This window comes from Calonectris borealis, chromosome 2 (genome assembly GCF_964195595.1).
Source record: "Calonectris borealis chromosome 2, bCalBor7.hap1.2, whole genome shotgun sequence".
Classification (NCBI taxonomy): domain Eukaryota; kingdom Metazoa; phylum Chordata; class Aves; order Procellariiformes; family Procellariidae; genus Calonectris; species Calonectris borealis.
Window position 1 is genome coordinate 255,671 of NC_134313.1, and position 23,244 is coordinate 278,914.

General features: G+C 46.8%; 1 protein-coding gene across 50 annotated transcripts in view; it reads right to left on the reverse strand.

Moving 5' to 3' along the window:
- The window catches only part of SCRIB (scribble planar cell polarity protein), a 115,235-nt gene that overhangs the window by 77,598 nt on the left and 14,393 nt on the right, over positions 1-23,244 (reverse strand). For 46 of the 50 annotated variants that reach the window (XR_012672195.1, XR_012672197.1, XR_012672196.1 and 43 more), the window contains exons 2-15: positions 15,897-16,014; positions 15,562-15,640; positions 14,047-14,136; positions 13,244-13,300; positions 9,360-9,423; positions 8,022-8,096; positions 7,788-7,932; positions 7,311-7,429; positions 6,464-6,663; positions 5,490-5,656; positions 4,767-4,891; positions 3,308-3,433; positions 2,506-2,739; positions 1,716-2,033 (exon numbers count right to left, since the gene is read on the reverse strand). Coding sequence is in view for 47 of the 50 variants with exons in the window: in XM_075140942.1 (XP_074997043.1) it covers positions 1,716-2,033; positions 2,506-2,739; positions 3,308-3,433; positions 4,767-4,891; positions 5,490-5,656; positions 6,464-6,663; positions 7,311-7,429; positions 7,788-7,932; positions 8,022-8,096; positions 9,360-9,423; positions 13,244-13,300; positions 14,047-14,136; positions 15,562-15,640; positions 15,897-16,014 (1,917 nt within the window). In the remaining 3 variants the exon portion in view is untranslated. Of the gene's footprint in view, positions 1-1,715; positions 2,034-2,505; positions 2,740-3,307; positions 3,434-4,766; positions 4,892-5,489; positions 5,657-6,463; positions 6,664-7,310; positions 7,430-7,787; positions 7,933-8,021; positions 8,097-9,359; positions 9,424-13,243; positions 13,301-14,046; positions 14,137-14,466; positions 14,531-15,561; positions 15,641-15,896; positions 16,162-16,887; positions 17,291-17,335; positions 17,870-23,244 lie in introns of those variants that run through there. The other 4 variants (XM_075140918.1, XM_075140907.1, XM_075140906.1 and 1 more) reach the window with 4 other exon arrangements.

Genomic DNA, 23,244 nt, shown 5'->3' on the forward strand with positions numbered 1-23,244 from the left:
AATCAACCTGCATTGGTCCCTCCTGCAAAGGGAAGAGCCTCCAGTGGAACAGTGCATCCTGCCAGACACCCAGGGATCCTGCTCCCAAATGCAGGAAACCTTAGAATTTCTCTTGAAAACCAACTGTCCCTGCAAAAACCCTCTGGTTTAAGGATTCAGCCTCCTGCACACCCTGTCCTACCTCCTTCTTCAATACATGTATGCAGCATCTCTTACTTGAAACTGCACTGCACAGGGACACTGCTCCCCACACTCCCACTTCTGGAGGATGACTAAGGAGGCAAGCTAATAGATCTGCCTTCATGGAGCAGGCATCCAACCCAGCCCCACGAAAAGGAAAACTGTGATTTCCAGGCAGAAGGCTTAGCGGGTAACAAAAATAACTTTCTGATAGATACACCAAACCTGTGGTCTCAAGGCCTATGTAGACTTTACAGATTTTGCCAATGGGTCAGTGCATCCTCCGCTTTGAGTCCCCGACTAAAATAAGCTTTTGGGTGAGGGCACTTCCCACGTATGGCAGGTCTTGGACGAAGGGGACTCAAGATGGCTTCACACATTCTTACAAGCAGCAGCAGCAACTCCTTTTCATTCTGAAGAACTTCACAACAGTAAGGAAACTACATGCCTCGTCCCTAGGTGGCAAGGGACGAGCTGTATCAGCTCAGATACAGCAAGGCAAGCATCCACTGAGGAAAAGCTCCAAAGCAAACTTGAGTGCAAGAACCTTCCCCTGAGCAATCTGAACTCCAGCGCGGGGTGGAAATGATCCCAATACTCTGAAGTGTATATGGTAACAGCAAGAACAGATTTTACTCCAGCATCTTCCACCAGTTCAGAGATCTGCATCTTGCCCGTGGGATTTGTTGGTGTCAGACTATGATGGAGATTCAGCCACATCCTGATCCCTGCCTGCCAAATACACCTCACAAAATCACCACACCAACTTCAGTAAGAACTGGTCTAACCTCATGCAGTGTCTCTCATCCGAATGCTCCTATTCCATTGTGAGGATCTTCCTCAAGCAAGAATCTCTCTGTGTCCCTAACCAAACATGGTGATTCAGCTGAGTAGAGCCAAAGGACCTCCTATCTCATCAGTCCCCAGCATAACCAGAAAGGCCCATCACAACCCCATGGCCCACGGTAACGGCAAAACTCCAGAGCACAAGTTCCCCTAAATCCTAATGCACACTTCTGACTCTGTGCTCGGGCAGGTACGGGGTGGAACCAACGGCAAGGGCATGCTCCTGTCTGCTCTCACTCCCCACTCCTCGGCAGAAAGACAAGTGTAAGCAGCCTGAACGTAAGCCTGAGATTAGATCCATCCAGGGATAAAGCTCGGCCTGTTGCAAATGAGGTGCAACAACCAGCAAGCGAGGAGGCGACTGAAAGGAATGGAAGAACCTGGCAGTGACGGGACAGAAGAACTGTTCGTGCAGCACAGAACACATCACCACACACGTAATGGGGAGGGTGCAAGAATCTGGATACAGTGCAAGGAGTCAGACATAAGCAACATGGCACAGCTCTTGGACAATCATATGAGCCCCAGAACGAACTTCAGCTCTCCCACCCTCAGCACGTCTCTCCTGAAGTGCAGGAGCCTCTTGCCAACATTTTCATTGGTACCACATCAACCTGGTTGATAGTTCAAAGTAGCAGAAGGGAGGTCTGGCACCCCTCTGACCTTCCCCCCTTCCCACAAGACCTTACCTTCACTGACGGCTGAGCAGATAAAGCTCCATTCTTTCTGTCATCCTCATCCCATGCTTCCTCCTGATCCTCGGGCTCTGTGTTGTTGTTGCAGCCTCCTAACTCCTCTTCCTCTTTGGGGACTCCATCACTGTTCAGCCCCTGCAGGAGTGCCACCACTGCCTCTGGCTTGGGCAATTTAGTTATCTTAAAGTGTTTCTTATAATGGGGCGTGTCCTTGCGGATAAGCCTCTGTTTCTCCACTGGGAATGGCCGCTCTTCATCTTCATCCTCATCCTCACTCCGTATTAGCGTGTCCTCAGCAAAGTGTACAGTGGGCTACAACGGCAAAGCCCCAGAAAGGTTGTGAACCTCAGGTAACAGCCATATCTGGAGGCAGTGCAGAAACCTGCTGTCCCTCCACTACCAACACAGGCAAAGCCAGCGTTGGTGCTTTTGCGCTAAAGAAGATGCAGGAATACGTATTAAAATTTCACCATACTTGCCTTTTTCCATATCAGCTCCTGCACTCAGATACATCTTCTGTCAGCTCCAGGGATTGAGGGCACTCAAACCTGTAACCCTGATTTTCCCATAGTCCCTGTCTGGCTCCCACACTGTCCTTCCCAGTCTCCCATGGACCCAGCTCCCACAGGCTGCCTGAACCTCTACTTGCACTTGGCTTCCACAGCCTGTATTTGCCTCCAGTGATGCCCAAACCACACTCTGTACATCCATTTACCATTTTCTCTGAAACTTTCAAGTCCTTCCACTTTTTACCATGACCCTGCTGCGGTTCCTAGGCTCCTACCTCATTGTATTCCACTTCGACATCTTCCTCCTCTTGGTCAGCAGCTTCCTTATGCTCTTCTTCAGCTCTGGGCTTTGCCTCCTTCTCCAGCTCTTGCATCTCAGGCACCTGCCCATTTGGCCAGCTCCTCTCTCCCTCTTCTCCCTGCTCTTCTCCCCTAAAGTCAGCAGAGGCAGTGCTGTTGGAAAGGTGGGAGTCCTCACTGCGATTTGACATGGTGCTCAGCCTCTTCTCCTGAGAAGATGATTGTAAAAGTCAAGATGGAAACCAAAGCAGCAGACAGAGCAATGTAGTGTGACTGGTGCAAGGTGGGGTATGATCCAGCACCAACAGAACCAGCTTTTTCTTCAGGCTGCCCATTGCTTTCACTGCCACGCCTGCTGCATCTCACCTAAGTCCATCCCTGTTCCACCATCTGTTCCACCACCCACCATTTATTCTAAGTGTCACACCTGGGCAGCAAGATGCCTCCTCCGAGTGCTCCGTTCCCATCATTCTTTACTGGGAATATCAGAGCCTTCTTTTCCTCTCCCTGTGTTATGACAAAAGTGGTACCAATGCACGCAATTCCCCTTACGCTGCTCTCTGTCTCCTGGTTGCATCTCTTGCTCTATCTCAGTGGCCCCAGCTGACACCACAAGGCAGATTCCAACCCTTGGAATCCAGGCAATCCATGCCCAGTCCCTTTCAATCTTTCCCAAAAGTAAGTTCTTTCTGCCCAGCTTACACACACTGCCTCCCCATTCCCCAAGTCTGCCCCATGTTCTCTATGGTTATCCGTTTCTTAATGAACAGCACTCACTTCTGAGTGAGGAGAATTCAGGTCCACATCAGGCTTTGCAGCATATACCTCATTGCGCCGAACTTCAATCACCTTCTTCATAACCTTCAGCTCACTGGGATGAGGGGTTGCTCTGCGCTGTAAGCCCTATCGAAGAAAAACACTCAGAGCAGGAGGTTCGAGAGATTCAACTCAGAGCAGCATGTGCAATGCCTCAGGACTGAACCACTCCGAATAACGTGTTTTATCGGAGTGCTAGAGCCCTCTGATACAGGGGGCTCCGATACATGACCTAAACGTCACGTTGCAGGATCTGATCTGACCTCTCCGCCAGTATAGCCTGCAGCTGGGAAGGGGAAAGAAATGGAGGCAGATAACATTTCTCAGAGCTCGCTCTCCGACATTATCCTGCTCTCCATCTGAAAGGGAGGAATTATAGAGACGGGAGGTTTTAAATTGTGCTTCAGGCTTGGTAAATGCGAAACTGTCAACACAGAAACCCCTAAAGGAACACACAGGTGGAATATCTTCTTAATCCCTCTGGGGTTTCTTAACATGTCTGACAAGCCCGTACGCTACCAGAGTTTGTGATGCTTAGCTAGTTCCATCCCAGCTAAGAGTCAAGAAAAACAGTATTCTAAAATTAATAACAATAAAACAATTAATAACAATGAAAAACAATTAAAAAAACCCCCACAAAACCTCCAAACACCAGTAGCATACACATGCTGCAAGGACAGAGGCAAATACAATTTATTAGAAGGATTCAGATCTCAAGAGAATCTCTCTCCACAAAATAAAAAGGGAAAAAAATCCTGCAAGAGATTTAAACCGACAGAGTACTTGCTGGAAACTGAAACTTTTATCCTGCCCTTTGCATCTGCAAAGCAAAATGATCTTCTACAGTTTTTGAGGCTGCCTGTCTACACTGTTTAGCTACTTTAGTAACAGGATACTCCACAGCATGGGCTTGCATCTGGCTCCATACTTACAGAATCACAGAACAGTTTGGGTTGAAAGGGACCTTTAAAGGCCACCTAGTCCAACCCCCCTGCCGTGGGCACGGACATCTTCAACTAGAAACTTGGAGGGGTGGAGATTGCCTGGTTCGAGTTTGGCTGTGCAGCTCTTCCCCATGAGGGGGGTCAACTAAAATCCAGTCCTGACAGTGCTCTGACTATTAGGATCTCTGGACTACCTGAATGCTCCAAGGGCCGGTCAGCAGTCACAGCTCAACTCCCATGGGACAACCGTCAAAATGTAAATCTGACAAAGGGTCTCAGGGAATTCTCTTTTATACCTGCTTGTCTCCCCAGCACACCAAATGTCCTTTGGACTGCAAAAATACAATACGTGTCTGCGGCAGTATTACAGTGTGAAACATGAACAGCATAATGGCTCCCCATCTTAGGAAAAAAATTTAGATTGTGCCTATGTTTCCATAGGGAGCTAACAAGCCTTCAGAAACTCTTCTTCTTACCCGTCTCTCAGCTCCAGACTCCTCTTCGTCATCTACTTTGGGTTCATCCAGGAACTGAATCACACTGACTCTGTTCAAATTGGTGTCCGTCCAGCTCTCATCCACACTGTTCTGCAAAAGGTTCTCTGGGGAGAAAGATAACACAGTGGGAGCTACTGAATGAGCAGGCTTGTAGGCTTGGAGGAAAGACAGTTCTCAACCCATTAGGGCACTTCTGTTGGTTCTGCCCATGGCATCAAACCAGAGAGGCCTTGAGGACAAGGGATGTAGCCTCCAGATCTTGTCACCTCTTGTACATCTCCCACCAGATCTATAGCAGCCTCTACAAAAGGACCTGAACGGTTCAGCTCTAGCACTCCTTACCCAAGAACTAAGGAAAAAGGTAGGATTAAGGCACGAATCAGAAGTATTGACACAAGAATGTCATCATGACAGGAAGCAAACCTTACAGGCAATGAACTAGTCGGTCAATAGATCAAAGCAGAAGACTTGAAAACTAGGCTGCAGCTTCTTCACCACCTGGCAGAGAAGCAAATTTCTCAGTTTTAACAATCTCTGCCTTGGAAAGTTGCCACCAGCCATTCAGGAGCCTAGGTCTGCTACAGGCATCACAGTAACGAAGAACAGTCCAACCAAGCGGAGAGGAAGGTTCAAGGCCTCTTCCTTACAGCACTCTCCAGAGTACACAGTACTGCAGACAGCATCCATAATGCAGTCTCTTACCTAGGCTAGGAGAGGGCTGCTGGGGAAGCAGGTAACAAGTGAGAACTTTCTCTCCTGTCTTTTCATCATCCTCTGTTTGGAATTTCAGCATGGGCTGGGACTGATTTTCTGCCAGCCACAGGGCTTTCAGGTTAAGATTTGTCAAAGCAAATGGCAAGTTCTGCAGTCTATAAAAGAAAAGAAGAACTGCTGGTTAAACTTACTTGGTAATGAAGGAACTTCAACTCCGCTCCAGACTGCCTCACCTGCATTGGAGAAGGACAGAGCCAAGCCACTGCAGGATCCCTCACTTATACACACTGGCCTCATGCTGCATATGGCTCTGCCACAGCCACAGACTGGGCTCCAGTAACCCACCCTCATCAGTTTTTAGCAGAGGACAACTCCCATCAACGATGTGAAAATGGTGAACTTTGAAGAGGGGTCTGAAGACAGAAGAACTGTGCTTTCACGGACCAGTATACAGAGAGCGTTCCAAGCAGAAGCTCTGGTCAGCTTCCGACTGCTACAAGAAATACCAGCCTCAGCTAACAGAACTGCAGCTAAAACCAGCAGAATCTTTCAGAACAGATCACAGATACTTGCACACTGTGGGGTTGTGCGTATCATAAACAAGGCTTTGGCACCAATCACCTGAGGACTGACGACACAAAACTACAAAATCTGCAGGAAGGAAGACAGTGGACCAGGGATTTCCCTTGATCTTTACTTCACACATGGCAAAATGCCCCCACGCTTCTGCATTAGTTCTACCCTGTAACGTGGAGAAGGACTTAACAGGCAAAGCTTGAGAGACACATGCCCTCTTTCCAGAGCCCTCAGCAGCCAGTCTGGGCTTCTCCAAACCGCGGATCCTCAGATTAGCACAGATCCAGCGTCTCCCAGAACACACCAGAGCCCAGCCCACGCTGCCCCTTCACAGCAGCCTCCTTAGGAACATGCCTACAAGCCTCTTGACCCTTCCTGCTGCTGACCTGTTCCCGGCCACATCCAGGACATGAAGCTCAGTGGTGTTGGCAAGCTCTGGTGGCAGGAGAGCCAGGCGATTGTCTCGCAAGGACAGCACGTTCAGATTGGCACAGCCTCCAATCTCAGCTGGAAGGGATGTTAGCCGGTTCCGATCCACGTTCAGGTTTGTCAGCTTGGCCAGCTTGCCGAGGGACTTTGGTAAGGCCTAGGAAGGAGATGATTCAGTAGTTGCAAAAGATAAGAGCAGTAGAATAAAGGTACAAAGGCATAAAGCCCTCTACCTGGGGGGAAAAAGCTGTCTTCTGTCCTAACAGAGACATTTTCGATAAAGTTCTCACTACAACTTTGGGACAGATTTTCCCTCAGGTTCAGACCGTTACATGCCAACCCTTCACCTCAGCACAGCACACTCAGAACACCACTGGTCAAGATTTTTCTCCTGTTCATCTGTCCGTTCCCAATACTTGTGTTTTAACAACCAAATCACGAGCAGTTTGGAGCAGGGCCATTTTAAACTACACGACTCCGTAGCCCCTCGCCACATGCAGCTTTTGATGTCGTTCTGCTCCCATCAGATTGGATGGGCTTCAGGATTGGCTATCCTAGAGCCAGCATCCTAGCTATCCTAGAGAATTCTTCAGAGAAAAAAAAACAGTGAGAGAAAGCAGCTTCCACTAGGGTCTTCGCAGGAGCCTGGGAGCTAGGTGAAACTGTGCATCAAAGCAGCTGAAGGGAGAGCAGCGGGAGCATGCTCAGGAATCCGGCTCAGAGGCCAGAAGATGGGCAAATATCCCTGATATGTGGCTAAACTGAACAGCACAGGAGAGGCAGGGTAGCTGCTGGCGTACTTACTGTCAGCATGTTTTCTGTCAAGATGAGTTCTGACAGATTTTCACAGTCCCCAATCGACTCTGTCACCTCTGTCAGCCGATTCTGGTCCACCTTGAGGATGGAGAGCTGCTTCAGCTGACCTGGCCAGGGCAACAAGCTAGGTGTGAACTATGCCACAGAGATAATGACGCTGTTCTACGTTCACCTGGCCGAAATGCCTCCCACCAGGGATTACGCATCCTAACAATACAGGCACTACCTTTCTTCCCCACCAAGCTTGTTCACAGGTTTCACCCATGCGTGATGCAGATCAAGAACCTGAACTCCTCCTGTAGAGTTCTGCTCACCAGTATCATCTACTGCTTCCGCACTCAACTACTGTGACTACGTCCATCAAGCCCTAATACCTTGTGACATACACTCTTGCCTGAAGCACCCCCCCAGGACCGCTGCCCAGGCAGTGAAGTCCTGCACCGCTCCCCATCCCGCAGTACTCACCAATGCCATCTGGAATGCATTCCAACAGGTTCTGTGACAGGAGCAAGTCCGTCAGTGCTACTAGCCCACTGACCTCGTTGGGCAACTGCTCCAACTTGTTCTCCGACACATCCAGACAGACCAAGCGGCGGAGATTGCCCAGCTCCTAGGATCAGAAAGGAGACACTACAGCTCGAGGGAGCAGCTGAGGAGGGGAGCAAAGCAGCGAATAAATGACCCCGAACAGGTACTCACTGGAGGAAGGGCTGAGAGCTGGTTCCGGTCTAACCAAAGCTCACGCAGGTTTGGTAGCGCTCCCAGAGTATCTGGCTGTAACCGAGCAGGACAGTAATAGCATCAGTCCCTTCCACAGGGGAGAAGCTGCTCTAGGATGCTACAAATCACACCACACCTCTGCAAAGCTAGACATCGTTATTGCTTTCACACCTCCTAGAACCATTCACCAAATGGTTTATGAAGCTAACGTGTTGGTGTGCCACAATATAGCAGCACATATGTTTGGAAATGTCTGGAATGGCATACTGGCTGTAGAAGGTCCCAAGAGGAAACATGGAAGACGACAGAAAGGACTGACGGGTAGCAGGCAAAAGAAGTACTAAACAGGGTTTTGGAAATTCTGGCCTTACAGAAGAAATGAGTCTTTCTCCTCTTCCTCCTCTCAGACATGAAAACAAACATTTGGATAACAGTGGCCAACTCAACATGATATAGCAGCACCATCAGCAATGGTAGACATACGTTCATAGCATCACTCCACCAACACCACACACACTGATTAGCATTTGGGTTTGGAGTTAATGCACCGCAGGAGTGCGGTTCAAGTGTCAGACAACTGTTCTCACAAGCAAGCTGCAGCCTTGTGCACAGCAAGCTGCACGAACTCCTTTGCCTCCCAGTTTAGATGGGTTTCTGCCAAAAAGCATTCCAGAACATTAAGAGCAGGATTCAGTAACAGCTTAATCCATAGCTGCAAAATTAAAGAGTATCACTGGATGTCCCTGAACATCAAGACAAGCTGAATTTCGAGACTGTGCACTGGCTCTCAGCAGGCTTGCGCTCAGAGCCCTCCATGGAGGCACCCCAGTCCAGACGGCACATACCCCACGCTTGGCTGACTTCACTGCCAGGAACAACGTGGAATGGTCCTGCACTTTGCAGTAAAGAAATCAAATCAGAAAGGAGAAAGGCAGAAAGTTGGCCTAGCAGAAGTGAAAAACAACAGCTGGGGCAGCGCAACACAGAAGATAAAGGAAGTACCAGAGAGTCTCATTGGAAAGGAAAGATCCTGAGGCAGCTAGATACAACAATTAACATCCCAGAGCAAAAGTGCTTGACAACAGAAGAGCAAGTTGTGCACGAAGACAGTAGGAAGCAAGACACAAGGGCCAACAGAAGAACAGAACATTATGCTCGGAACAATGACTAGGCCATAGTGGGCAGATCAGAATCTTCCCAAACTACCTGCGGGTCTATTTCTTTGCATTTCAGATGAAAAACCACTTGCTTCCACAGAGGTACAGGGTTCTGCCCCTATCAACCACCCATATTCCCGCCCCACCATCCCTCACCTACCAGTACTTCCAGGTCATTGCCACCAAGATCCAACTGTTCTAACTTGACAAGGAAGGAGAGTGAACTGCAAGATAGGGGAGTAGAGAGGGGAAGAGAGAAAAAAAAGAAAGAAAGAAAGAACAGAAGGTTAGCATCTGGGACACACATCTCACAAATTACATAATTTTTAATAACTCCTAAAACAGGTGGGGCAATCCTTTTTCATAGTCCCTCTGAGCCAAGCAGTTTAGGGGAGTTGGTACCCCTCCCCAGGCCAGACCATCTGCACCAGGGAATTGGGTTCAGTAGCACCAGCAGTCCCAAAGCGGCCACTTTCCACTCTGTCACCCATTTGCCTTCTCCCCCTCCCACCATAAAATACTCTTTGAGCAAAAACATGACAGACGACACACCACACCTTAACATTGCTGCCCATTTTTGTAGCGAGGATGGGGACCTGGGCACAGACTAACAGATAACAGGAGAGAGTCAGCAGAGGATGATACGTATTTGAGGGACACGGGGAGCATAGCTGCAGGGAGAGGCAGGAATGACAAATTTAACAGCCTCAGTTTCCCCAAAAGGGATGCCCATGCTGCTTAAGAGAAAGGGAAGGACAACACTGGCATGATGTCTCAGAAGAGGTCAAGACGTAGAGACAAGCAGCTCACTAGGCAAGATATTGCGAGAAGCCTGCATGGGAACCAAAGCCTGTCAACACCGGTGGTTCAAGGATGCGCCCCGAGTATCCAAACACGTTACAACGCGGTGATACATAAGGCTGCAGTCTGCAACCCCACAAAACCAGGATTCAGTTCTTCTGACACGGCCCAGGTGTTCATGGGTCCTCAGCTCTCAGTCCCACCCCATTAACTCCAACTCCCACTTCCCCAAACAGGGGTTGCTGTCTCTCATTTTACACTTGGGCAGAACTGCCATCTCAGCCCTGCCCACTTCCCCAGTAGGGAGGGTCTTCAGTTCTTTTTATTCTCTTCAGAAGGAATTGTCCTAATACAGAAATCACTATATTTCTCTGGAAATAGAGCTATACATCTCAACACCACCCAAGCTAAGGAAGTTGGGTGGTTGGCTGCAAATCTATGAGAAAGCAATAAGAGAGATATGTCTTGCCTGGGCCAGGCTATAAAAATATTTGGGCTACACAGGAAAAGCAAGTTCTTACCTTACGCAGTGGTGGATTTTGAGATATTATATTAACTCAAGCAAAGGTTTATCAACAGGGTCATCAAAAGGATCCTGTTGTATAGCAGTCTCTCATTATGACTGTACATTTGCTCTTTGACTTCTCTGAAGGGTGAAGCAGCCTTGACTGTCCCTTCACACCTTCACAGTTTGAATTCCCAAAATAGGGACAAGTGAGCTATGGAATCCATGTTGATATATGAGGTCTTGCAAAATGCCTCAGTATAGATCACCCTCCTCTATTCCATGAGAACACATCAACGAGAGCTACCCTTCCCAAATTATTGGCAAGCTGTGTCCCATCTGCGTGGGAAAGATGAGGAGTGATAATGAGCTGTGCAAGATGAACTGTTTCAGAACTCAGTTGACAGCAGAAGACTAACCAATGAAATTAAATTTTGACAAGTAAAGGCCATTGCAAGCTGGATCTTTTAAGGAGGTCAACAACAACAACAAAAATCAAAAGGACACTGATGCATTATGCAGTCGCAAATTCACAGTATTGAAGCCCATCTACCTACTGGGCTCAGTAACCTTGAAAACTGAAAGCATCATCCATTTTGATAAGTCATTCTACTCTTTGGCAAAATCACTTGGACTTGTTTAGAGCCATTCTTGGGCACAATTTGCAACCAGACTAAATACAAGAGCTTCAGACTGGCGTAGAGTACTTGAAATTTCTTTGGCCGTTGATATCGATCTCATATTTGACAGACAGATCTGATGAAAACTGCCTTGGCCTTCAACATCCTCTTTCTACTTTTGGAAACCATCCAAAAGTAGAATTTGGGGAATTGGGGAAAGACGAAAAGACGCTGGAATTGCACTGCAGAATGAGTATCAAGCCTGGACTTATCTTTCAGAGAAAAACCACCAAAACTCATAGCATGCTACAAGTATCTTGCTGGATGGCATACAAATCTAACATAGGGAAACAAGGGAGCACTGGGCATGAGAGATCTCTCCAGAAACCATATGGGTTTGGTCACAGACTGAATTCTCAAACTCCAGATACTTGCTGGTTCCTAGATGGTGAAAAGCCATTGGGACCATTCTTCACTGCAGTTTGAAAGCCCAGCTTTGGATGTAGCTATTGCACCTCTTCGTTTATACGGTGTGTCACAGTGGTGGTACCTGTCTGTATGAACACAAAGAACACATGGAACAGACAGCAGTGGGTCCCAACACCAGGACCCAAACTTCTCCTGCTTGCCTGTTCTTAGCCTGGCATACGGAGCTTTGGCTCTCACGTTCTCCCTTGTGGCTATATTCCATGTGGGGCCATCTCAGCTGGTTTCTTAATATCATCTTTCTGTGAGAGGGTGTTAATGCTGACAACTTCTGTGCAGAAAAGATCCAGTGACTTTGGCATCAGAGACGAGATGACAGTGTTAATTTGAACTATGCTTCTACGTTGTGTAATCACCAGATATGACGCCTGGGAGATGACCAGTGCAGACTCTTTCAGCTCCTTTTTGGAAGCGTCTTGTCCTCTGGGTCAAAGCTGACACATGAATTCTACAAGCAGATATAACTGATGTCATATAAAGCCTGTACTTGCAGGTCCCAGACGAAAATAACCATCAGGAAGAGCATGCGCCTGAGTCAAAGCAACATCTCACAGTGAGGGAGGCCTGGCCATCACAGAAGAAGCAAGACTAAAGCCCTAACTGCTTAGAGTCTCAAAGCCTTGCTTGAACACTGTATCATCAGATGCCTCCTTTCCCCTCTTTTTTAAATAAAGCAGGGAAGCAAGGGGGGGAGTACGGGTAGCCAAGTTGAATACTTGCCATGAATAGTAAGAGGTACTGAGGAAAGGTGACAATAGTTGCATGCTTCACACATTCACTGAGGAGTTTGTGTGGCCCCAAAACACACTGCTATTCAAAAAGAAGTCAGGTAGAATCTCTTCCAACATATATTCAAGGAAGACTGGGGGAATCACCAGTTGGATGGATAAGCAGGCAGAAAACAAGCTGGCAGAGCTAATGTAGGTTAGAAAACTCAACAAACAACTCTCATGGGCTCCAAACCAGAAATTAATATACAGACTCATTAGCTCTCCACATCCTATCCACCTGATAGCATCAGCTGTACCAACCAGATTCTCTACCAGGAATTAATCTCTCTCCCTAACCCTCTGAAACGTTTAGCAAGGCTTACCTCTCTCCCTCGCTGGCTTATTTTTTGTCTGCTGCAGGAAAGCCAGTTATCCCATCCATTCCCACAAACTGCTCAACCAGAACAATCAGAAGGGATACCCAAGAAAACAGAGATATCAGAAGCAAAATATATCTTCAGCCGTGTTCTGTTGCTCTTCAAATTATGAGCTTCGCTTCCTATACCCACATCAGTACATTTTTCTCTCTTTTTCCAAAAGAATCCGTCATTTGCTCCACCTCTCCAGGAAAAATGGTTCTCACCATTTCCAGTAGCTTTCTTGTGGAACCCTGTCTATTCCAAATCAATCCTGACCAGAGGCTGAGTACAGACTCTGAACATCCTTCCCTGCTCTTAAGCCCTGTACCATCTCTCTCCCTCCTCACCCCAATTTACAGAAATCCAGCAAGATCCAGCTAATTTAGCTAATGAGCCTTCCCAAGCAAACTGCTAGAGCCTGTACTACAGAAACAGCAAGTCCCTGAGGAATCAGTAAGAACGATCAGGCAGGAGACTCCTGAAGCCACCAGACAGACACTCACGTGGGGAGAGTCTTTAGCAGGTTCTCACGTAGCTCCAAAGTCACCAGGTTTGCCAAACTGCAAGAGAAAAAGGAGCGAGAAAGCCAGATTCACCAAACAGGGCTTCAGGGATACAAGGAGATGCTCATATCCCTTCCCTTGGGACCACCCCTCATGACCTGCACAAATGCATATATGTAAGTGTGTACACATGAATGAAGGTGACAGGGGAAAACAAAAAACAAAGAGGATCTTAAATGACTTCTGAAGAAGGTGACTGCTTATTGCAAAGTCATGGGGAAACAACGCTGTGCCCAAACTCAGGTCAAGGAAACATCACATAACATACAGGACTGCCTGCCCAAAAAGATAAAACCCCTCACGTGTACAAAGCCAAATCCCAAGGGAGGGGCGCTGCACCCCACAGGCGAAGCCCCATGGGCTTTGCCTTGGCCATTTGCTAGCAGCATAAATCATTTCAACATCATGGGACACACCGCACCTGTTTGGAAAGGGGCAAAGGGGCACTCATAAAATAAGGAAAGATAGAGGATTTGAGAAGCCTGGATGCACTCCTTGCCTGCGCCACAGACCACAGAGGAGGAGGACAAGCAGCTGAGACCAGGAAAGGAACATTTTTGAAAAGGTTGTCTTTTAACAAGAATAATGCTTAGAGGTGCTCACACAGTATCAGTACAGTGCCAAGTTCGGTATGTGGGACGGCACGCTCTTCCCTTCCAAGTCCTCCTAGTGTTGCTACCTCAACAGCATGGTGTCCCCACCCCAACCCTACTCCTCGTTATGAGGAACAGGGGCATACTCACTTCCCAATGTCATTGGGGAGGCTCTGCAGGGACACATCATTCAAGGCCAAATGGCCCAGGCTCCGAAGCTGTGTGAAGCCCTCTGGAAGCCTGTGAAAGCATGACGGAACAAAACACCGTTAATTCTGTACACAAAACAAGCCCTAAATTCCTCACTTAAATCCCCAAAAAGTCAGTCTTATCCCAATTGGTATCACCATGTGGAAAGGAGAAGAGCAGGAACCAACTCTGACCCTGGCTCCTGATCCAGAATATGCCCCGTTTCCAAGACAACAATACCCCCTTGCCCCACAGTCACTACATGTCCAAGTGTGCAAACTTGGCTCTGCAGTACTCAAACACAAATCCCAGACTAAATTATGCCATGTGATCATTTAAACCTGGAAGCAGGGAGGGCTACCAAGTAATCCAAATGCCCACCTAAGGATATTTCTGCAGATGACACTGCAGCATTCCCCGTGACCAAGTCGTGTCATCATAACAGCTCCAAGGTGCAATAGAACAGGGAAAGACCCGTGAAAAGGAGAAATACTTTGCTCTTCACAGGCAGTTCCTGGCGCTTCCCTGCCCCGCTGCTCACGACACACACCTTACAACTCTGGACCACAAAAAGACTGACAAATAACTTCCAGTGTAGAAGTGCTGGTCATTCCTGTGGTACAGGGATTCTCACCGACTGAAAAGCTTGTCCCGTTCTGGCACCACAAGAGGGAAGCAGAGAGTTAAATCTATTTAAAGGGTGACTTAGGCAGCGCTTGCCCAGGAGCACGGAGGGCAGCAGGCATCTGGAGTCGGACTGGCATCTGCAGGGACCCTGGCAGACAATGCACCAAGACACCAGTGCCTGAAAGCACGGCTCACCAAGGCAGAGGAGCCACACTTAAATTCCCAAAACATTATGGATTAAGAGCTGTAGAGTCAGAAGACTGAAGAGACAAGGCAGAGAGCCCCGTCCTTGGACATAGCTCTGGGCACTGAGATATCGGGGAAACCGACCAAACACAGAGTTCAAAGGACGGCCATCCTAAGTTATAAATGAGAAGTCAGAGCGCAAAAAGGGCCGGCAGAGCGCAAAAAGGGCCGGCAGAGCGCAAAAAGGGCCGGCAGAGCGCAGAGGATAGTATGCAGGCCTTTCTCTACTCCCCCGTAGTACAATGAGTCCACATCCATTTTGGTTTGTGCAGCAGGGTGAAGGGGTGGGGAGGGAGAAACAAACTTATTCTGAGAGGACAACAGTCCTCACCATTCACACCAGTGACAACAGCATGACTAAAGGCTCATCGATCCAAGCTACAGGCCCCACAGAAGAGGGAGCACACTCCAGCGCTTCCCTATGCCGCCTGTTCCACCTGCCAGGAGAGCAGACATCTGCAGGTCTTGGCAAAGGCAGGGTGATCCTAGGCCTTGACTTCAAGGGAAGATAATTACAAGATGGAGACCAGAGAATGCTAGGGAGAATGAGGAACTTCAGCTCTCATTCTCAGCTGGACAAAAGGGTTGCATATGCCTTCCTACCTGGAGAGAGGATTCCCACTGAAGTCTGCGATTTCCAAGGATTTGCAGAATTTGATGCTTTCAGGAATTTCTGGAATGTCTGGAAAAAATATGTGAAAGAAAAAAAGAGACTTGAGAAGAGCCTATCATGTGGAAAATGGAGCACCAGGTACTGGTGACAGCCTAAGACGCAGTAAGACAACCATCTTTTCATAGCTCAGGACCCACGAGAGATCACTCTGCAGGACCGTGAAAGGATACGGCCTCTTCCCGAACATGACTGCACAGGGCAGTACTACTACACTGAGAGAAGCAGGGCTGTGGGGCACCCGCTCCCCATTTAGCTTTGACCTTACCGTTACGGGAGATGTCCAGTTCCACCAGCTGCATGAAGTTGGCAACCTCAGGGGGAAGTCTCTGGATTTCATTGTCACTCAGACCCAGCTTGCGCAGGTTCAGAAGCCTGAAGAAAGGCTATGACAGGAGAGAACAAAACTGGGTCAGCAGCAGTTCTGTGGGAAACCTGTCTTCTCACCTCAGGGCAAACCTGAGCATCCATCCCTGGAGACAACTGCCTCCTCTCATAACCTCTGTCCTGGTGAGGTCCTCAAAGTGCAGTTGCTGCACAGATGAGAACCTTGATTAAGGTCTACAAGAGACAAGGGTGAAAGAAGAAAGGCACTTAATGAGTTTAGCTTGATGATTCATTTGACATCTCTATTATCCCACTGCTCTTCTCCCTCCCTTGTAGGATACAAAATGGATGTTCCTTGTGTCCTAAGATAGCAGTTCATCTTAGGCATTCAAATACTAGCATCATGAGGAAGTCACTATAAAGCAGCTTGCCAGCAGACACTACAGCGTTTATGAGTCTGGGCCAGAGAAGCCAACAAAGGAGAAACGTAAGGGGACTTCCAGACTGAAGTCCTGTCGCTGCTGTCACACACATCTGCTGTACAGTACATTTTGTCAGGACATCAACAGAGAAAGCGTTGGTGCCACTTGCACCGGAAAAGAAAAGGAGCAGGCAAACTATCTGTAGGGCCCAAGTAACAAAGAACCGGAGAAGGGAAGAAAATTCCTTTCTCGAAACACCAGAGTCATAGAAATGTTGACTGGAAGGGACCTCTAGAGGTCTCCTAGTCTAACAACATCCAACTTCTCCACACCCACCCTTGTCCTCAGAAGTCAATTATATGAGCTGTAAATGGTAAATTACAAGATTCATCAATCATTCTCTTTCTAGACATCAACAGCCTCTCAGTAAGTTTACTAAAAACAACATACTATAATTATCAACTGAACAAATCTCGCAGCTGCTTCTAACTATTGTTGGACGTAGGATACTGGACAGGATGGAAACCAAGGCTGTGGTGTTTGCTGCATTTCCTGGATCGTTTCAGAGTGCCTGGGAATAACAAACAAATAATATTGGGCCACTGCAGAAAATGAGACAGTTTTAAGAAGTTTACCCATAACCCACAAACAGATGAAGGCAGAGACTGTTCACACACACGTAGCAACACCGTGCCTCTGATCATGTGTTTGGGTTCTGCCACAGTATGGACAAGCGCTCTAAGTCACCTCTAACAGTTTATGAGTTTTAGATGGCCAAACCTCAAGAAGCCAATAACTCTGCAAAAGAAAGAAGTGATGAAGCTAGGAACAAACTCAGGTCTGCAAAGTAACACGCAGAAGCCACTCCTAATCCACGTAATCATCCTGTCTGTCCTACGCCAGAGGCAGGGAGGGAGTTAGAGTAAGCAACAGAAGATGTAATCGCAGGATTACTTACAGATCACAAAACATGTCCAGAGAGTCAGGGCTGCTTACACAGACCATGCTGAGAAGGAGCAAACAAGAATTTGAGATCTGAACCTTCTTTCTCAGCTGCCTTTCCAGTAACCCATCCGCACAAAAGGTTGCTGAAAGAGACCTCCCCAGGAATAGTTGTGGGGTTACTGAGATTTGTTCAGGTTCAGCGTGGTGGGACACCCAGAGCTGTCTCTCATAACGTTGCAAAGAGCAGTCATACAGACCAGACAATGGAGGGGTAAGGAATGAAAAGGTGATCACAACATAGCCGTGAAAAGATACACAGACCATGAAGAGAGCTGCTTGCCCCACTAGAAGGAACGATGATGAGGGCTGATAATATAACTTGAGAAGTTTCTCTGCTGTAGATCAAGACCTCTGCAGTTTCCCATCGAGATGTCTCGGTCAGGAAGCGCTGCCAGGTGCAAGTGCACGTTTGCATCACTCCCCATACTGAAAGGGAGACGTGCTCTGGGATGAACAGCAGTGATATGAAATTCATACTCCTGATGTTCTAAGGTAGTAGAGGAGATCACAGTAAGTAAAAAAAAGAAGAAAAAAAAAAAGAGTCCTCCTCGACACTGAACAGTGTAAGTTCTTTTTAATTCAGTTTATCTAATGCAAATCAGTTTAATAAGAAAGGAAGTAGGTGAAAGTCTAAATGACAACAAAGGTTCAAGCCAGAGCAGGAGGTTTAGGGACTTGATTTGCTATTGTTTCCTAGATCCTTCTCCTAATTTTAGAATGCAAGGAAATTCCAGGCAAGACATTGTGTTGAACTGCTAGAGTCCACAAGTTGGAAAATAACAAAGGGAACAAAACAGCTATAGTCCAAACTTCTAGCACTCCTGCCTACAGATTTTAGGCAGTCTCCAAATAGATGTGTGCACTTTAAAAAAAAATAATTTAGGATAAACTAGAATAAAATCATGCTGTGTGTTGCACTGCAATATATATGGGAAGCGTTTATTGACAGAATAGAGATTTAAAAGCTAACCATCTGTGGGGCAAACTGGTAGCTGTGAACATCGACTTCAGTTTTGCCTACAGTTAAGTTTTACTGTCTTAGCTAGACCGTCAAAATCAAAGCAACATAACAATTCATAATTGGTACAGCAGTTGTATCCATGCAGTTTATTGCAATTTAACAGAACAAACTGCATACAGGCCTTTTTACTAGCATAACTACCTTACTGAAAATAATCAGAACCTACACGCACACAGACCAAGCCTCAGCATTAGGCTGTCGTGACAATCTCACAATTCTTCCCATCCAAGTAAGTTTGCTTCAGGCAGACGTCTACTAAATATAATGTTCCAAAATACCTTGCTTTGTATGCAACTTTTTTGTATCAGTTAAAGAGCATTTCTTCTCCCCCAGCTTTTTCTTTTTTTAAAAAAAAGGTAACCAAAAAACTCCAAAACCTCACAGTGCTAACAGACTATTATCAGATCTGTGCACAAACTTCCATTGAGCAAACAGCAAGACAAGAGCAGTACATCCCACTTCTCAAGATTCAGTTAAGCTGGACTTGAGTAAAATGTTTTGATGTGACAAAAATTCAAGCTAGTCAAAAGTCATCAGTGGAGGTCACAAAAAACAAACGCAGAATTACAGCATTCCCATGCAAGAATTGAGATTTTATATTTTAAAAAAAAAAAAAAAGTAAGTTAAGCAGAACCAAGTAAGCCACCACGTCTACTCTGACTAGCAAAACTTTCTTGTTAATTTTTAGGTACCAGCCACTTACTCCTCATCATTAACCTCTTACCAACAGGATCGTGTCAGTGAAATACTGCTAGCCGAAGCACGGATACACCAACAAGTCTGTATTTTCCCTTGACAGACTGCTTTGCTCATGAATGTCTTTACTGTAGTGGCACAAACAGTTCTGCCAGCAGAGCGTACCAACGTTTCCATAACCCGTCTGCTAGGCTTAACGGCTGCTGCATCGCAGAAATGTAGAGGTAGACCAGCCCTGCTGAAGGGAATAAACACGCTGGTTGCTCAGCTGCCGACTGAAGAAGCACTTCAAAACGCAGAACAGATGCGCTTCCCACTTACACTAGCACAGCTTTTAGCAAGCAGTCAAAGTTTACTCTTACCTCTACTAGGACTGCAGTTAATATGATACAAAATATGGCAACATGATGTAATCAAGAACTGGTAAGACTGCAAACACTGTTTCTAACGATGCATATAATTTTCAGTTCTGTATTTTGTGAACTGGGTACTTCAACTCGTAAGTCCAACAGCCAAATTTTCAAAGCAAGACTGCCCAAGAGATTCATTTGTGACATTGGAAATGGAGAACAAATTAATTTAAAAATTGTTACTGGAACTAAGAGTGAAAACTTAAGCAAATGTCTCTTTGGAGACTGGCAATTATCCCTTTTTCTAATCAATGTTAACCCTGTTTCATACAGCTGGCAAAAAAAAGTCACAAATTTAGCACTATACTGAATGTCTCTATTAAGACGAAACACACACAACTTCAAGATTTTCTGAATATCAAAAAAGAAAAAAATCACCAAATCTGCATGACCAAACTTTCAGTGTCCAAACTAGACTGATATAAGATCAAAAATACAAGTTTGAAGAAAAAAAATAAGCAGCAACCTTTCACTGTTTCCTGGCATACCAGAAGCCTATAGACCACACAGAGCAAACACGGATTAGTACGAAAAGACTCCAGTGCACAGGAATTCAGCCAGCTCAAAGTGTGATGGAAGTCATCACAAATAAAAAAAAGGCTCAAGACAAACATTCAGGGGGTGTACTAATATATTAACAGCATAGTTGGGTAACTAGGGGGGGAAAAGCCTTGTAAATTAGAATACATTACAAAGATATTCTACTATTGAAGTATGTGAACTGTTACGGGATGCCTAAGATGGAAAACAACTACAAAATTGTCTTGCAAATAAGATTCAGGGGGCATAAAATCTCGCAATATCCAGAGCAGAGCAATTGCAATACAACAGATTGGAAATCCATAGGCCATTGTTCTCATTAATGTCCTGATTGGCTGAAAATTAGTGAAAGGTATAAAGAGCCTGTAAGCACTATAAGCCAACAGGTAATAAACACTCCGCAAAATTATAACATTGCAAAAAAGACAGAAAAACGTGAAATACAGGCTCTGCAGCATGTTTTCAGATGCAACATCCTCATTCAGCAGCCCCTCTAAAGACGAAAGCAGACAAACATATGAGAAGTCATTCAAGTTATCTATAATTTCTGAAAGAAAAATCAATTACTTCAATGTCTTTGAAAAAAAAGGCAACCTAGATCCGTGGATTTTTCCATCAAAACGGACAATGAAGTAATATCCTTCTAAACCTTTGTATATCACAGACCTTTACCGCAGAATCATGAAACAATTCAGATTGGAAGGAACCTTGGGAGATCTCTAGTCCAAGCTCTTGCTCAAAGTAGGGTCAGCTATGAAGTCAGACCAGGTTGCTCAGGCCTTTGTCTAGTCAAGTCTTTCAAAACCTCTAACAATGGAGGATCCAAAAAACCTCTGGGCCCCTGGGTCCACCAATTAATTATCCTAACAGTGAAGAAAGCTTCCTTGTACGCAGAAGGAACCACCTAGTTCAATGATACCCTGTGCCTCTTGTTCTCCCCCTCACCGGGCTCCGTCTCCTTGATAACCTCCCTGTGCACACTGGCAGGCTGCTATGAAGTCCCTCCGAAGCAGTCTCTTCTCCAGGCTGAAGAAGTCCTGTTCCTGCGGCCTGTTCTGTCAGGGCAAGTGCTTCAGCCCCCATCCACCCTGCAGACCCTCTCCTGAACTCACACCAGTTCGGCAATGCCATTCTTGGGCCCCGCAATGGATGCGGTATCGAGGTGTGGTCTACGGAGTGCTGAGTAGAGGGGAATAATCATTCCCCAGTCCCTGGGCATGCTCCTATCGGTATGTCCAGCACGCTTTGGCTCTCCGTGATGCTGGGGCACCCCACTAGACCCTACGAGGAGCCGAAGTCTGAATACACAGACCAAGGATGAAAGCCGAGCACCTTTGGCACAACGTCCAACAGGAAAGTGGAGAGGAGGTGGCTATGTATGCTAGAACAAAGAACGTTGCCAACGATGGTGCATGCAACATGAAGTCAAACTCACAGGCCCATTCACATAACCAAATAAAAAGCCTCACATGTCCCTTTTTGCTGTTGCAGGCAAATACTCAAGTGTGCAACCAATATAAACAATGGAAGAGAACCATCAAAACTTCAGGAGACTCCTGACTGTGACAGACCTTCCACAATTAAACCACACCAGTCACTCGGAAGCTACACTTAGGCGAGTTACACAGCTACCTGCTTTAAATGGGCTGGGCTCCCAAGAAACTCCAGGTAAGCTAATGGACCACCCTGAGCTATTTATTCTACTCCTGTTAGAATACACGACACTCACCTGTCAGCTAGGTCCAGCTAACTACAGTTAAACCAGAAAGACTTTACTTCTGTCTTAACGACGACTGATGCCTCAGCAGCTATGGAAGACCCACTTCAATACTGAAATATGGTGATATATGCAGAAGTGAGAAAGGATGAAACCCCAGTACAATTATTAATGAACCTCTTGATTCAGACCACTGCCTTTGGAGTAATTTTATAATGGAAAAATATCAGGCTAATAGAGCAGGATCACTGCTATGACAGTCAAAACTATCGTCATTGCAAAGGGAAAGAAATGTCAGCTTCAAATTGAAATATTACAGCCAGCCAAGCAGAGAGCCATCCTGGCCATATAGCACTCATCTTCACTGGTTAGGTCAGTCCTACTCAAGGAACACTTCCAAACAGCACATTGTGGTTTTATCTGAAGTTATCCAAAGAAACAATAACAGGCTTAGCCAGTTTATGAAAGCAAATACAGGCTCCATTTGGCAGATTCTCCTTTGGCTTCTGCTGAGGAGCTGAAATACCTGTGTATTGAGAAAGTCCTGAGCCTCATGTATTGATGTCAAGGCCCACTGATCTAGGATACATTTCTTACTGATAATGCAAGGATGCCTGACACCCCACTTTGCAGAGCTTCTCACCCTGTGAGACACAAAAGCACAGAAGTCCCTGATCTCATGGAGTTCAGTATACATGAAGCATTTTGCATGCACTGAATTTATAAGCCAGGTTAGCCTACGGCTCCAGCTTTGGTCAAAGATGAACTCTTACATGGGAAAGATCTTTGCGGGATCGACTACACCCTCAGCAAGTTTGCAGACAACACCAAGCTGAGTGGTGCGGTCGACACGCCTGAGGGACGGGAAGCCATCCAGAGGGACCTGGACAAGCTGGAGAAGTGGGCCCATGTGAACCTCATGAGGTTCAACAAGGCCAAGTGCAAGGTCCTGCACCTGGGTCGGGGCAACCCCCGCTATCAATACAGGCTGGGGGATGAAGGGATTGAGAGCAGCCCCACCGAGAAGGACTTGGGGGTACTGGTGGATGAAAAGCTGGACATGAGCCAACAACGTGCACTTGCAGCCCAGAAGGCCAAGCGTATCCTGGGCTGCATCCAAAGAAGCGTGGCCAGCAGGTCGAGGGAGGTGATTCTCCCCCTCTACTCTGCTCTGGTGAGACCCCCCCTGCAGTGCTGCGTCCAGCTCTGGAGCCCTCACCACAAGAAAGACATGGACCTGTTGGAGCGGGTCCAAAGGAGGACCACAAAAATGATCAGGGGGGTGGAACGCCTCTCGTATGAAGAAAGGCTGAGGGAGTTGGGGTTGTTCAGCCTGGAGAAGAGAAGGCTCCAGGGAGACCTTATTGCTGCCTATCACTACTTAAAGGAGGCTTAGAAGAAAGATGGGGACAAACTTTTTAGCACGGCCTGGTGCGACAGGACAAGGAGTAATGATTTTAAACTAAAAGAAGGGAGAT